General features: G+C 43.7%; 1 protein-coding gene across 3 annotated transcripts in view; it reads right to left on the bottom strand.

Annotated features, from left to right (window-relative positions):
• The window catches only part of CKAP5 (cytoskeleton associated protein 5), a 113,019-nt gene that overhangs the window by 1,702 nt on the left and 96,588 nt on the right, over nt 1-14,729 (bottom strand). For all 3 annotated transcript variants that reach the window (XM_089327065.1, XM_008270443.5, XM_002709083.5), the window contains 7 exons: nt 6,407-6,586; nt 5,021-5,208; nt 4,466-4,541; nt 3,331-3,519; nt 3,102-3,239; nt 2,156-2,239; nt 1,902-2,061 (listed from right to left, as the gene is read on the bottom strand). In XM_089327065.1, the coding sequence (XP_089183191.1) occupies nt 1,902-2,061; nt 2,156-2,239; nt 3,102-3,239; nt 3,331-3,519; nt 4,466-4,541; nt 5,021-5,208; nt 6,407-6,586 (1,015 nt within the window). The remainder of the gene's footprint in view (nt 1-1,901; nt 2,062-2,155; nt 2,240-3,101; nt 3,240-3,330; nt 3,520-4,465; nt 4,542-5,020; nt 5,209-6,406; nt 6,587-14,729) is intronic.

The raw sequence follows: 14,729 nt of genomic DNA, 5'->3' as shown, positions 1-14,729 counted from the left end.
CTCACGAGGAGGGGGGGGGGGAGCTGAGGGGTTCAGCAAATACCTCAAGAGGGGACAGCAACGGGTCCCTGTGACCCTTCACTAAGAGTGCTATTCTGGTAGGAAAGCAAAAACCAAAACCTAAACCTAAATAACAACAAACTCTGCCACAGTCTCCAAATTTCTGAGAAGGGACAATCACAAAATGTAAGCATTCAAAATACCAAATTTGCTGTCACTAGAAAATGCATTACGCAGGCCCGTGAGATAAGATACTAGGAGGAAAAACTGCCTTGTGACAAACAGGAAAGTGACGTTTACATCTTTATCGTAACGATGAGAATACTGTGCAGCAGTGAAACACGAAGAACGTCACAGCCAACAGAGAGTGAATACGCCAGGGCAGGAAACCAAGCACACGTGTGTCGCAAATGCACTGTTTGTCCAAAAATATCAAATGTTGGACATCACTAGAAAGGACTCGGCAGACGTGAAAAGGAGGCCTTTCCCCAATCACCCAAACTATGGTCTGTGCAATCGTGGAATGTTACTGGACATTCTGCTCACCACACTTCAAGACAGACTCTCAAGGTCTTGGGGAGGGGTCATCTGAGGTGTGAAATGTAAAAGTCTAACTGGTTAAGAGAAACAGCTGAAGCTTCAGCCTAGCAAGATACATGCAGTGAGAGACCATGACTGGAGTCTGGGACTCACAAAGGAACACGGTTCCATAGGCAGACACACACTTCAAGGCAAGAGTAGGTGTGCGTCCCTCAACTTGGACATAACCCCACGTGGGACAGTGCTGAGAGCTCTATTCTGTCCTGACGAGGGAACTGAGGAAGCTGGGTGTATCTTCTTGGCTTCAGGCTCACAACAGCTTTCTTCTATGACTGAAACCTCCTAAATCTTTCTTAGGATTCCAGATCCTGTGGGTAGTAAATCTCAGACAGTAGCTAGTTCACTGTGAGGACAGCAACATTTCAACTTCAACTTGGAGTAAGCATTCATTCATGTCATTTACAAATACTGAATACCTGTTATGTTCCAGGCAACAAACCAGACAAAAATCCTTTTGCTTTGTGCACGTGCAGACACACACCCACATACACATACACATACACATACACAGGCAGGGAGAGACACACTGAATAATTAACCTGGCCAGTGCCACATTGGATGGTATGTCAGAGGTGGCACATATTGCAGCAGGGTGAGGAGTATATCAGAGGTTTTAAATAAGATCTCATTGGAATGGTAAAGGAACAAGGATCTGAAAAGGAAAGGGGGCTGACTAACATGAGTGTTTTAGGAGAGTATTCTACATGTAAGAAACGGCCAGGACTGGAACCCAAGGAGCCTGTGTGTTCCAGAAACAGCAAGGGGGCTGGTGGCTGGCTTGGATGGAAGACCAGCTGGGGAGGGCATTAGGAGAGAGCTCCCAGAGTGTCAGGGCCATGCAATGCAGGACCTTTGTAAGGGCTTTTGCTGGGCACAAGTGAGTGTCTCTGGGGAATGGTGAAGTGTCATTCTGATACTAGGCATGGAGAAGAAATAGAGGTAAGGGCGAAGGCAGAGAGATCAGAGAGGAGAGGTGCTGTCATCCAGGTAAGAGATAACGATGCCCTGGAGCAAGGAGGTAGCAGGGAAAAGTGAGGACAGGGTACAGGGTAGTGGAGGTGGTGGTGATGTGGATCTGCATACAATCTGCAGGTATAGCCTAAAGGATTTCCTGAAGGAGAGGAAAAGAAGACTCAAAAGCTTTGGATCTGAGCAACTAGAAGGACAAACTGCCTTCCACCAAACAGGAAAAGAACACAAATGCACAGGCTTAGGGGATATCAGGAGCCTAGTTTTCAACATGCTGAGTTCAGGAATGAAGCTGATGAGCCCATTCCTGGAGCTGCTAAGGGAACCCATACCTGTTGAAGTGGGAATTCGGCCTTTGCCCTCCCTTTCCATCTCAATCACCCTGAGGCCTCTTTCAACATAGCTCTGGAAGAACTGTGAGGAGTTTTTCAGAAATGGTTCGATGTCGGCGTCTGAGTATTTCTTCTTATATTCATATAACTCTGCTAGGCCCTGGTGAACAAGAAAAAGGAAAAGGTGTGGGTAGATGCCAGTGCCCCCTTTTCATAAAGGAGACCCTCACTGAGGTTAGCCTTTTTATTCTCACCTCTTTAGTATTCTCTTTAGAGCCAATCTTCTTAAAAATCTCAGCTAAGAAATCATTCACTTTGGCCTTCGATGATTTTTCATCCTGAAAAATTAGAAGACACAAGGAAGAACTGGTTAGAGTTGTTAATAGGAACCAATGGCTAGATGGGAACAGGAAAAAATCTCTCAAGGTCTGGACCTTCCCGGTGTGTCTCTGTGGACAGCAGAAGCATCAACACTCTAGCACCTAAAGCAAAAAGTACAACACTGGCGCTCTGGTTACTGAATGCTTCCGCCTCAGGTTTTCTTTTTTTTTTTTTTTTTTTTTGACAGGCAGAGTGGACAGTGAGAGAGAGACAGAGAGAGAAAGGTCTTCCTTTGCCGCTGGTTCACCCTCCAATGGCCGCCGCTGCAGCCGGCGCACCGCGCTGATCCTGGCAGGAGCCAGGAGCCAGGTGCTTTTCCTGGTCTCCCATGGGGTGCAGGGCCCAAGCACCTGGGCCATCCTCCACTGCACTCCCTGGCCATAGCAGAGAGCTGGCCTGGAAGAGGGGCAACTGGGACAGAATCCGGCGCCCCAACCGGGACTAGAACCCGGTGTGCCGGCGCCGCAAGGTGGAGGATTAGCCTATTGAGCCACGGCGCCGGCTCCGCCTCAGGTTTTCACCTCAACTTGATGAAGGAGGAATTGGCCCATTCTCCTGAATTAAGCAAAGTTCACAGTGGATTTATCTGCTCACCAATGCCTTAGGCACAGACACAGAGATCTTTCTTGGAGGTCAAAATGCGCACAGATGTAACTCACATTGCAAAACTTCAAGATGGAAACGGTTACAGCACCACAGCATTAACCACTTCCTGGACCCTCCCCACAGGCCCTCAGAAGCCTCCAGGTGACCCGCACTTAGGCAAGATCACTTCCAGCACAGCCTCATTCCCTCCATCTTTCAAGTGAGGCCACTCACTATTCGAGATGCTCCCTTTTCTGTTTCCTTATCAGACTTGCTCCCAGTCTGGTCCATACTGTGCTTCATCATCCGGCAAAGGTGGGCCTCTAGCTCTGACTCATTCTTGTTGTCAATCATCGTTAGGTGGTCTAGGATCTGAGGCAGACACAAACACATTCAAATGGGAGCACTGCCATTTCCACGAAGTTCTCTAAGCCCCTGGAGAGCAGCTGAGCTTCACACTCACCTTGGGCCCTTTTAATTTGCATAAGGTATGCAGCAGGGTCTTTAGAGTCCTTATGGGAAATTCACTTTTGCATTGCTTTAGTTTCTCTTTGGGGAAGACTTTCATGAAAATGTGGATATCCAGAAGAATTCTGTCCAGATTAATGCTGTTGATGGTATCAGGCAATAATCGTACCATTCTCCAGAGACACTATTGAAAGAAAAAAGAAATCAAACTTAGAAAGAGTGACTGAAAATGAAGACAATATGCCACCATTCATCTCCCCCAAACTACAGGCTCACTTCTAAAGGGTGGTCAGGGATAATTCAAGTTCAGTGGCTAAAACTTGAAAAATTCTGATCATGCATCTCCATCCTCTTCCCACTCCCCAGAGTGTGGAGCAATGAGAATGCCGTGCCAAGATGGCACTGGCAAGCGAGTGTCAGTTACTCAGGAAATGGTGGCGGAACCCACCTAGCAAAGGAACCTGCCTGGCAACAGGCAGTGATTGGTTACAGCATAAACCGCCCCTTGACCAGATTGGCTGCCTCAGCTATATAAGCTGTTGTACCAACTGAAATAAACCAGTCTGCGAGCTGCTCGCCTCTAGCCCGCCTTCACCCGACTCCCGGTGTCTGCGTCATGACTCCACGCCTATTGTCCCCACTGCGCTTCTCCTCTCAGAATAAATCTACCTCAACAACCCAGCATCACTCAATAAGTTCTGGAAATTCTGTCTTGGGTTTCCTTGAGAGAAGAGTAGTTCATATTTGTTTTGCCAAATCTAATCCAAGGAAATTAAATATCTTACTACACTATAGATATGTTCATGTGGAGTCTTTGAAAGAGACCAAAATATTACAGAACTGTATGTATATTTTTTCCGAAAAAGAAATGATATCTGTCTCATCAGACTTCTTGGCTTTTGATTCCAGAATTGGTAAAATATTTATAAAACAGCTGTTTTTACTGTTTGAGGCCAAGAATTGTTCAGGCCTGATCTTGGGCTTCAAACTGGAGGAAGGGAAAATGAAGACCACAATTTTAATTTTTCAGATGAGTCTGTGTCTTAGCTCCAATCTCTCCCCACCCCTCCATATTTTAAAACAGTGATGGCATTTTTAAAAGAAAAGAGATCAAATTATGTCAACTTCACCTTCATAACAAGCTCTGAGAATTTTGGAGAACTGGCTGTTGCTAGTAGGCTGTCCTGGAGCAAAACAAGTAGGGCACTGGAAAAACAAAACCCAACATCACAGCATTATTAAATTTTAAACCTCCATGCCAACGTAATTGGAAAGGCAAATGTGAATATCCTCTTTCCATTTAAGATGTCGTGGGCTCAGGAATCATCTTTGTTTACTTGACATTCAGTTATTAAAATAAACATCACTTTAAGTTTTGTAAGATACCACTCTAGTTTTCACTGTCATTGGCAGGTGAGAAATAAATGTACCTGAAAATGCACAGGAAAGATGTAACTAAAGAACCTTAAGGTTTTATTCTGGAAAATTTGTGATATTGGCTTACTGACTTATTATCAGCTGTAGCTTCTGTCTTAGGCTGGACTACCTTTGGTCCACAAAGAAGTAAAGAGTAATAAATCAACATATGAGGCAAACCTAAAGTTACAAGTCATCTAGTGACTTTCTGGTTGTTACGTGTAGAGAAAAGGGAGGCTCTTCCAGTGTCTTCTGCAGAGTAGATATACCTCAGGATGTTGGTCTGGTCTGACTTCTCCAGAACCTTCACCACCAAGAGGTTCACAGAGCGGATCACCTGTTGTCCTTCCTCTAGATCTTCAATCCGGGAGTCTAGCATTAAGGTGATGAGGCCATGCATCAGGTCTTTCAGTACTCCCGTGGAGGCCTCGCGGGCCAGGCTCTCTATCTGAAACAGCTATCCAGTCATAGTTGTGTTAGGGAGGTATAAAACTTGACACATAGAACAAAGAAGACAAACATGGGTGGTATATTCCAGTAAACACTCAATTTATATTTTGTATTTTAAAATTCAGGGGCAGGTTAAAAAAAACGTGGCAGTGGATCAGACATTATTTGAGACACCCTCATCTGACACTGGAATGCCTGAGTTCAAGTCCCAGCTCTGCTTCTAATTCTAGCTTCTAGTTGATGCGTACTGTGGGAGGTTAGGTGATGGCTCAAGTCGTTGGGTCCCTGCCACCCATATGCGAGACCTGGATTGAGTTGCTGGCTCCCAGCTTTGGCCTGGACAAGACTCAGCTGTTGGAGGCATTTAGAGAGTGACCAGTGGATGGAATATCTTTCTGTGTCTGTCTCTCTGACTTTCAAATAAAAAACAAACCCACAAAACAAATTTTTGTCAGGACAAAAATCCAAATATTAAAAAAAAAATCAGAGAATTAAAAAAAAATCACTATCCCCCCAAAACTTCAATAATATCCCAAATTAATTCATATGCTTCCTTTTTATCATAAAAGTATTTTTAATGTGAACACACTTATCTTTGAAAAGCCAAACAAGGGACATCATGCCTGGTAAAGAAACTGATGGAATGGGGGCCACTGTGGTGGTGTAGCAGGTAAAGCCACTGCCTGCAGTGCTGGTATCACATATGGTGCCAGTTCAAGTCCTGGCTGCTCCATTTCCCATTCCCTGCTAATGTGCCTCGGAAAGCAGTGGAAGATGGCTCAAGTTCTTGGGCCCCTGTACCCATGTGGGAGACCCAGAAGAAACTCCTAGCTCTGGATCTGCCCAGCTCTGAACGTTGTGGTCATTTGGACAGAAGCACTCTCTCTCTCTCTCCCCCTTTCTCTCTGTGACTCTACCTTCAAATAGATAAATAAATCTTAAAAAAGAAAGAAAGAAAGAAAGAAACAAACAAACTGATGGGAAGCAGAATTCCAAGTAGTCTTTAAGCTCCTACTTTATATCCTAACAATAAGGTTAGATAGAGTGACGGCCAATATCCAATCTTAGTAGTCAGTGACTTGCTTTATGATATGTAAAATTCTACCAACACTGGACTCACTGGAACATCTGCATTCGACTCTGGCTTTAGAACTCAGCTGGGGTAAGAGTGAAGGGGAGCTCCAGCTTTGCAGAGGTGTCCTTACCGAAATCATGTTGCCAATGATACAGCTGTACAACTTGATGATCTCATCCTTCTCCAGCTTCTCATCTGCCATATGTGTGTTGTAGATGAGTCTTAGCTGCATGAATGTGGCTATCAGAAATTGATCAATATGGCCAGACATAGCTTCAGCTTTATCTTCCTGTCTCAGGACTTCATCAATCTGATAACACAAATTTCAAGATGTGATTTTCCAAGCTTCATACTTAGCAGCATTCTTTCTCCGTAGGAATACTTATTTACAAAGCATTTCCAATATCTCACTTTGAAAAACCTAGTCCCTTTTTATCCGAGAGCCTCTATCCTAGAGGCTCATTGTTCAGTTTATAACAGTTCAACGTATTGAAAAGGGTGCTTTTTAGATTCTTTTAGACAGGGCTAATATTAACTTACTAGATCAGAAAAGTAGGCTCAGTCTGAACTCAAAATTTAGGTTTCCTACATCTTGGTCCAGAGAAAGGTTCAGAACATTGGTTATCATTCATGGTAAAAATAGGTATCTCCTACTCACCAGTGTTAAAAATAGCTTAATTTTTGTAATCAAATTAACGCCTTGAGAAAACATGATTAATCTTCAGTGATCCTCCTTTTTAACAGGGCTGCCACACTGACCAACTCCAAGGGCACCATTTACATCAGGGGTGGGGAACATTTTTACTGCCAAAGGTTCTTTGAATATTTATAACATCATGTGCAGGCCACACAAACATATCAAGTTAAGAATTAGCCTGCTATAGATTTATTAAGTCTTGAGTCCCAACTGTGGTTGCTTTGGCAGGGCCAAACCAAATGATTTTGTAGGCTGAATGTTCCCCACCCCTGACTTAGATACATGACAAAGTGAATGATGCCCTCTGGTGTTGCTGCAGCCAGTGGTTCCAATTCATATATCTCCTTATACATGTATACCACCACATAAGCACACAGACCTTTATATAACTGGGACCATTTAACAATGGTGTTCTAACATGGATATCATTAAAACAAAAATAAAATACATACTTTTTGGGAGAGCTTACTTACTTCCCCTCTTTTTCCCAAGGTATTAATACTAACAACCTGGTATACTCCTTCATGTCCATAGAATCATAATGGGTACTTCAAAAAACTCAGGGAAACGCAATTAAATTTAATTTTGATGCAAAAACCCCTTTGAAATCCACATATAGAAGGGTTCTTCAAAAAGTTCATGGAAGAGATGGGCATCTGATGCATGGTTAAGCTGTGACTTAGGATGCTAGTATCCTATACTGGAATTCCTAGGTTCAAGTCCTAGTTCCACTTCTAGTTCCAGCTTCCTGCTAATGCACACCCTGAAAAGCAGTAGGTAATGGCCCAAGTCCTTAGGTTCCAGTCACTCACATGAAAAACCTAGATGGAGTACCAGGCTCTTGGCTTCAAGCTGGCACTGTTCCAGTTCTTGAGGAGATTTGGGAGTGAACCAGCAGACAGATCTGTCTTTCAAATAAATTAAAACACTTTTTTTTTTTTTTTAAAGATTCATGTATTTATTTGAAAGTCAGAGTTAGAGAGAGAGAAAAGGAGAGGCAAAGAGAGAGGCCTTCCGTTCACTGGTTCACTCTCCAATTAGCTGCAACGGCTGGAGCTGCACAGATCCAAAGCCAGGAGCCAGGAGCTTCTTCCAGGACTTCCCATGTGGGTGCAGGGGTCCAAGGACTTGGCCCATCTTCCACTGCCTTCCCAGGCCATAGCAGAGAGCTGGATTGGAAGTGGAGCAGCTGGGACTTGAACCAGTGCTCATATGGGATGCCAGCACTTCAGGTGGTGGCTTTACCTACTACGCCATAGTGCTGGCTCCTAAAACACTTTAATAATTAGAAAAAAATCACAAAAATGAATATTATACAAAAACTATGCTTGGATTTAATTTTTTGCACTGGGGTGGGTGTTTGGCATAGTGGTTAAGACACCACTTAGGAACTTGGTATCCCATAAATGAGTGCCTGGGTTTGAGTCATGACTCTTCCTATTCCAGCTTTTTGTTATTGTGCACCATGGGAGGCAGAGGTGATGACTCAAGTAGTACCTTGGCACCTGTGTGGAAAGACCCAGGCTGAGTCCACAGATCCTGGCTTCAACCTGGCCCACCACTGGCTATTGCGGGCATATAGGGAGTCAATCAGTGGATGACAGCCGTTGCAGCCAACTGGAGAGTGAACCAACGAACGGAAGGCCTCTCTCTCTCTTTGCCTCTCCTTTTCTCTCTCTCTAACTCTGACTTTCAAATAAATACATGAATCTTTTTTAAAAAAAAAAGTGTTTTAATTTATTTGAAAGTCAGAGATCTGTCTGCTGATTTACTCCCAAATCTCCTCAAGAACTGGAACAGCTATCTCTCTTTCAAACAAATTAGTTAAAAATTTTTTTCGCACCAAAATAAATTTATCTTTCAATCCTATTTTCCCATGACCTTTGTAAAATACCCTCATATGCAACTCCAACACTTCTATTAGGTCAAGGTTTGTGGCTTTATTTATTACACAAGAAGATTACATTATTTATACTTTTCTGTACCTTGCTTCTTAATTCAGAAAATTATGAAAATCCCTAAATTCAAAAGGAATAATTCTATTTTTAAAGGCTCCCTAAGTGACTTTGTTATGTTGTAAACAAACAAAACAAAGTCACTTAAGGTACAAAATATACTTAACCACTCCTCTACTGAATGAACATTCAGGGTTTCTAGTTTGGTTATTCTGTCCATTATAAATAATGTTACAGTAGATATCTTTTGTGTATATACCCTTAATGTGCTTGTGTCTTTATTTCTGCTAAAAGGAAGAGTCCTAAGAATATAATTCTTTAGCTTGTAAGATACAGTACTTTAAATTATGGTAGGATAGAGACTATCATATTGTTTTCCTTAAAAAGGCACCAGTGGGGCCAGCACTGTGGAATAGTAGGCTAAGCTTCCGCCTGCAGCACTAGCATCCCACATGGGTGCTGTCAGTTTGAGTCCCAGCTGCTCCTCTTCTGATCCAGCTCTCTGCCATGGCCTGGGAAAGCAGAAGATGGCCCACGTACTTGGGTCCCTGCATGTGCATGGGGAGACTTGGAAGAAGCTCCTGGGCTCCTGGCTTTGGATAGGCACAGCTACAGCTGTTGTGGTCATTTGGAGAGAGACCAGAAGATGGAAGATCTTTCTGTCTCTCCCTCTGTAACTCTACCTCTCAAATAAATAAATAAATTATTTTTATTTTTATAAATCTGATCTGGCTGGTCAGATTGACTTGACTTTTTTTTTTTTAAGGTTTTGATTTATTTATTTGAAAGGCAGAGTTTTATAGAGAGGCGGAGGAAGAGAGAGAGAGAGAGAAAATGATCTTCCATCCGCTGGTTAACTCTCCAAATGGCCGCAACAGCCAGAGCCGTGCCAATCCAAAACCAGGAGCGTGGAGCTACTTCTGGGTCTCCCACATGGGTACAGGGACCCAAGGACTTGAGCCATCTTCACTGCTTTCTCAGGCAACAGCAGGGAGCTGGATTGGAAATGGAGCAGCTGGGATTCGAACTGGCGCTCATATGGGATGCCAGCCCTGCTATACCACAGCTCCAGCCCCAATAAATAAAATCTTTTTTTAAAAAAAGTACCAGTAATTCACATTTATCTTTTTTGCTATTTAAAGGTTTTTATTTATTTATTTGACAGGTAGAGTTACAGAGAGAGAGAGAGAGAGAGAGAGAGAGAGAGAAGTCTTCCTTCCGTTGGTTCACTCTCCAAATGGCCGCAACGGCTGGAGCTGCGCTGATCCAAAGCCAGGAGCCAGGTGTTTCTTCCTGATCTCCCATGTGGGTGCAGGGGCCTAAGCACTTGGGCCATCATCTACTGTTTTCCCAGGCCACAGCAGAGAGCTGGACTGGAAGAGGAGCAGCTGGGACTAGAACCGGTGCCCATATGGGATGCCAGCGCTGCAAGCAGAGGATTAACCTAATGTGCCACTGCACTGGCTCCAGTAATTCACATTTCTGAATTTAATTAATGAATAATGTTTTTCTTTTTTTTTTTGAAGATTTATTTATTTATTTGAAAGAGTTACACAAAGAGAGGAGAGAGGTCTTCTTTTTAAATTTTTATTTATTTATTTTTGACAGGCAGAGTTAGACAGTGAGAGAGAGAGAGAGACAGAGAAAAGGGTCTTCCTTCCATTGGTTCACCCCCAAAATGGTTGCTATGGCTGGCGCGCTGCACCGATCTGAAGCCAGGAGCCAGGTGCTTCCTCCTGGTCTCCCATGCGGTTGCAGGGCCCAAGCACCTGGGCCATCCTCCACTGCCTTCCCGGGCCACAGCAAAGAGCTGGACTGGAAGAGGAGCAACCAGGACAGAATCTGGCACCCCAACCGGGACTAGAACCTGGGATGCCGGCACCGCAGGCAGAGGATTAGCCAAGAGAGCTGTGGTGCCGGCCTGAATAATGTTTTTCTAGCATTTTTATTAACAATGTCATAACCTTTTACTTTTTGAAACTCTGATGGTTTAAAGGTGATTCCTTGGGACTGGCACTGTGGTGCAGTGAGTTAAGCTGCCACCTGTGACACGGGCATCTCATGAGTGCCTGTCTGAGTCCTAGCTGCTTCATTTGCAAGCCAGCTCTCTGCTAATGTACCTGGGAAAGCAATTGGAGCTGTCCCAATTACTTGGGACCCTGCCACCCATGCAGGAGACCTGGATGTAGTTCCAGGTTCCTGGCTTCAGCCAGGCCCAGCCCCAGACGTTGTGGCCATTTGGGGAGTGAACCAGTGGATAGGAGATTGTTTTCTCTTTCTCTCTCTCAAACTCTGTTTATTATACCTATGAATCCTTTATTGGTCATATAGATTACAAATATCTCACACAATATATCATTTGTTTATTGACTCTGGTCTCTGACAGTAAGCCAGAGGCTTCCAAGTCTTAGAAGTGTATCCAGGGGCTGGCATTGTGGTGCAGCGGATTAAAGCCTCAGCCTGCAGTGCCGGCATCTCAAATAGGCGCTGGTTCTATTCCTGGCTGCTCCTCTTCCAATCCAGCTCTCTGCTATGGTCTGGGAAAGCAGCAGAAGATGGCCCAAGTCCTTGGGCCCCTGCACCCATGTGGGAGACCTGGAAGAAGCTCCTGGTTCCTGGCTTCAGACAGTCCCAACTTCAGCCGTTGCAGCCACTTGGGGAGTGAACCAGCAGATAGAAGGACCCTCCTCCACCCACTCTACCTCAGTCTCTGTAATTCTGCCTTTCAAATAAATAAATAATTATTTTTAAGATATAGCTTGAGATTCGCTACACACGTCAGACACTACCTGCCTGATTCAGCAGCTCCTCTGCTTAGAAAAAGCAGGTTGTGGGACTAAAGTTGAGAAAGAGAATAGGGACGCTGGACTCAAGTCTCTGTCTTCCAGAATCCCCTGAAGTTTTCTTCTAGTACCACAACTACTGGAGGGTATCAACCAACAGCAAAACATTGATCCGAATTACTGGTTCAGCCCTTCCAGTCTTGACCATGTAGCTGTTTAACAGCTTGCTCAAATTTAACAGACAGCAAAGACATTGTCTTAATGTCTAACTTCTCAAGACTGTTCTTTACCTCTACGTTTCTCCATCCACACACAAGCATCATGATTATTTAATTGCTCAAACAAAAAACCGAAGAGTTATTCTTGATTCCTTTCTTCCCTTACATTTCATGTCCAATCTCTTACCAAGTTCTCTAGACTATACATCTCCGAAAGATATCTTGAAACCATGCATTTTTCTTCCTTTCTACTATTATCATCATATGGCTACATGCTATTATCTTTTTTTTTAATTTTTTTTTTTTTTTTTTTTTGACAGCCAAAGTGGACAGTGCGAGAGAAAGGTCTTCCTTTTCCGTTGGTTCACCCTCCAATGGCTGCCGCGGCTGGCGCACCGCGTCTATCCAAAGCCAGGAGCCAGGTGCTTCTCCTGGTCTCCCATGGGGTGCAGGGCCCAAGCACTTGGGCCATCCTCCACTGCACTCCTGGGCCATAGCAGAGAGCTGGCCTGGAAGAGGGGCAACCGGGACAGAATCCGGCGCCCCGACCGGGACTAGAACCCGGTGTGCCGGTGCCGCAAGGCGGAGGATTAGCCTAGTGAGCCACGGCACCGGCCAATGCTATTATATTTCATTATGAATTTCTTTAGGTCTCCTCAAATTGATTCTTGCCCTGTCTTTAATCTGGTTTCTATGAAGTGTCCCGAGTATCTCTGCACCCATCCCTGCCATTGCAAAACCTATAGAAAAGTTCAAAGTTAAGGAACTTCTAAATCCTGAAACATTTAAGTTGTTAAGCCAATGCTCCATGACACTCAGATACTCTGGTGTGTTTTTCTTAATAACAAGGATAGTCCCCTTCCTAATCACAACACAGCCATCAAAATCAGGAAATTAACAGTGATGTTATTGCCATCTAATGCTCAAATCACTTTCCATTTTCTCCAGTTATCTCAACTACATGCATTATAGCAAAAGGCCAGTCCAGAATCACACACTGCTAGTTGTCATGTCTCATGTCTCTCCAGTCTAGAAGAGTGCCTGAATCTTTTCTTGACTTTGAAAGTTTATAAGATATCCCTCAATTTGCATGTATCTAATGTTTCTTTATTATTAGATTCAGGTTATGCATCACCAGACATCTCAGCCAAGTGATGCAGAATTGGATCCTATCACTCTGTCTTACTGTTAATGCTCACTTTCATCACCTGATTAGGGTGGTGAGCATCAGGCTTTTTCTGTGAAATTACTCTTGGTATTTTGTACTTTTTGCATATTTATACTTTGTATTGTATAGGGAGGTGCTATGAAACCATTTAAGGGGGCCAGCACTGTGGTGCAGTGGATAAACTCACCACCTACAGTGTTGGCATCCCATATGGGCGCCAGTTCGAGTCCTGGCTGCTCCACTTCCGCTCCAGCTCTCTGGAACTCTGGCTATTGGAGCCATCTGGGGAGTGAATCAGATCTCTCTCTCTGCCTCTCTGTAATGTTGCATTTCAGATAAATAAATAAATCCATTAAAAAAACATTTAAGGATATAATTTCTCTTCAAATTTTATAATTTATATATGCACATATATGCATATTTATATATGCATATATAATTTATATATGCATGGTTTATTAATTTTAAAAAAAATTTGGAAGTTACAGAGAGACGTATAGAGAGAGCTTCCATCAGCCAACGGGCTTAAATAGCCAGAGCCAGGAGCTTCTTTTGAATCTCCCATGTGGGTGCAGGGGCCCAAAGATTTAGGCCATCCTCTGTTGCTTTCCCAGGCACATTAGAACGGAGCTGGATCAGAAGTGGAGCCGCCAAGACTTGAACCGGCACCCATATGGGATGCCAGGGCTGGAGGCTGGGGCTTTAACCTGCTGCGCCACAGCGCCAGCCCCAAATTTTCTTGAATTCACCAATAAATTTACTGAATTTTCTTCAGTTTATTCGGTATTAACCCACTACTACCATTATTCATTCATATGCTCAAACTGTTGCCCATCTGAACACTGGAAATCTATTCCAGTTGGCCTGTGTTCCTCTGCTACACTTCCATCATGCTTTTGCTGTCTGGTTTCAGGATCATCTTGTACCTTCCCTGATTCAGCACTGCAATCAGCCACTTTTCCAAGGAACCCTCGTACCCTTTTATGGAAAACAGCAGGCAAGACCTGGCTGTGCTCATTGCTGTTATCAGGTCCTCTCAGTAAAGAGAGCTAGGGAATAATGTGAAGACACATCAGAAAGTTTGTCAAGGGGCTGGTGTTGTAGCATCCCATATCAGCAACAGTTCAAGTCCTGGCTGCTCCACTTCCAATCCAGCTTCTTGTTAATGCACCCGGGAAAGCAGTGGAAGATGGCCCAAGTCCCTGGGCCCCTGCACCCATGTGGAAGACCTGGCTGAAGCTCCTGGCTTTAGAGAAGCCCAGCCCCAGCTGTTGCAATCATTTGGGGGAGTAAACCAGCAGATGGAAGATCTCTTTCTCTATCTCTCCCTCTCTCTGTAACTGACTTTCAAACAAAATAAACAAATCTTAAAAAAAAAAATGTTCGTGGAAAAATGGAATGTAAAGGTGAATTTGTCAGGTACAAAAAACTTTTTAAAATTCATGCATGGTTTTTACATAATGACCCTTATATACATGGATTTCATTTTTTTTTGCACTGTTAATTCCATTTTCCATAAACTTTCTGAAGTACCTTTGTAACATACATTGTATACCTATATATGCATACTATGTACAAAATCTACACTTATACCCCATTTATATGTGTATATACACACATACATTTACATTG

The sequence above is a fragment of the Oryctolagus cuniculus genome, chromosome 1 (assembly GCF_051225735.1).
Source record: "Oryctolagus cuniculus isolate XC-2025 breed Fujian yellow rabbit chromosome 1, ASM5122573v1, whole genome shotgun sequence".
Classification (NCBI taxonomy): domain Eukaryota; kingdom Metazoa; phylum Chordata; class Mammalia; order Lagomorpha; family Leporidae; genus Oryctolagus; species Oryctolagus cuniculus.
This window is presented reverse-complemented; position numbering and strand designations above follow the sequence as displayed.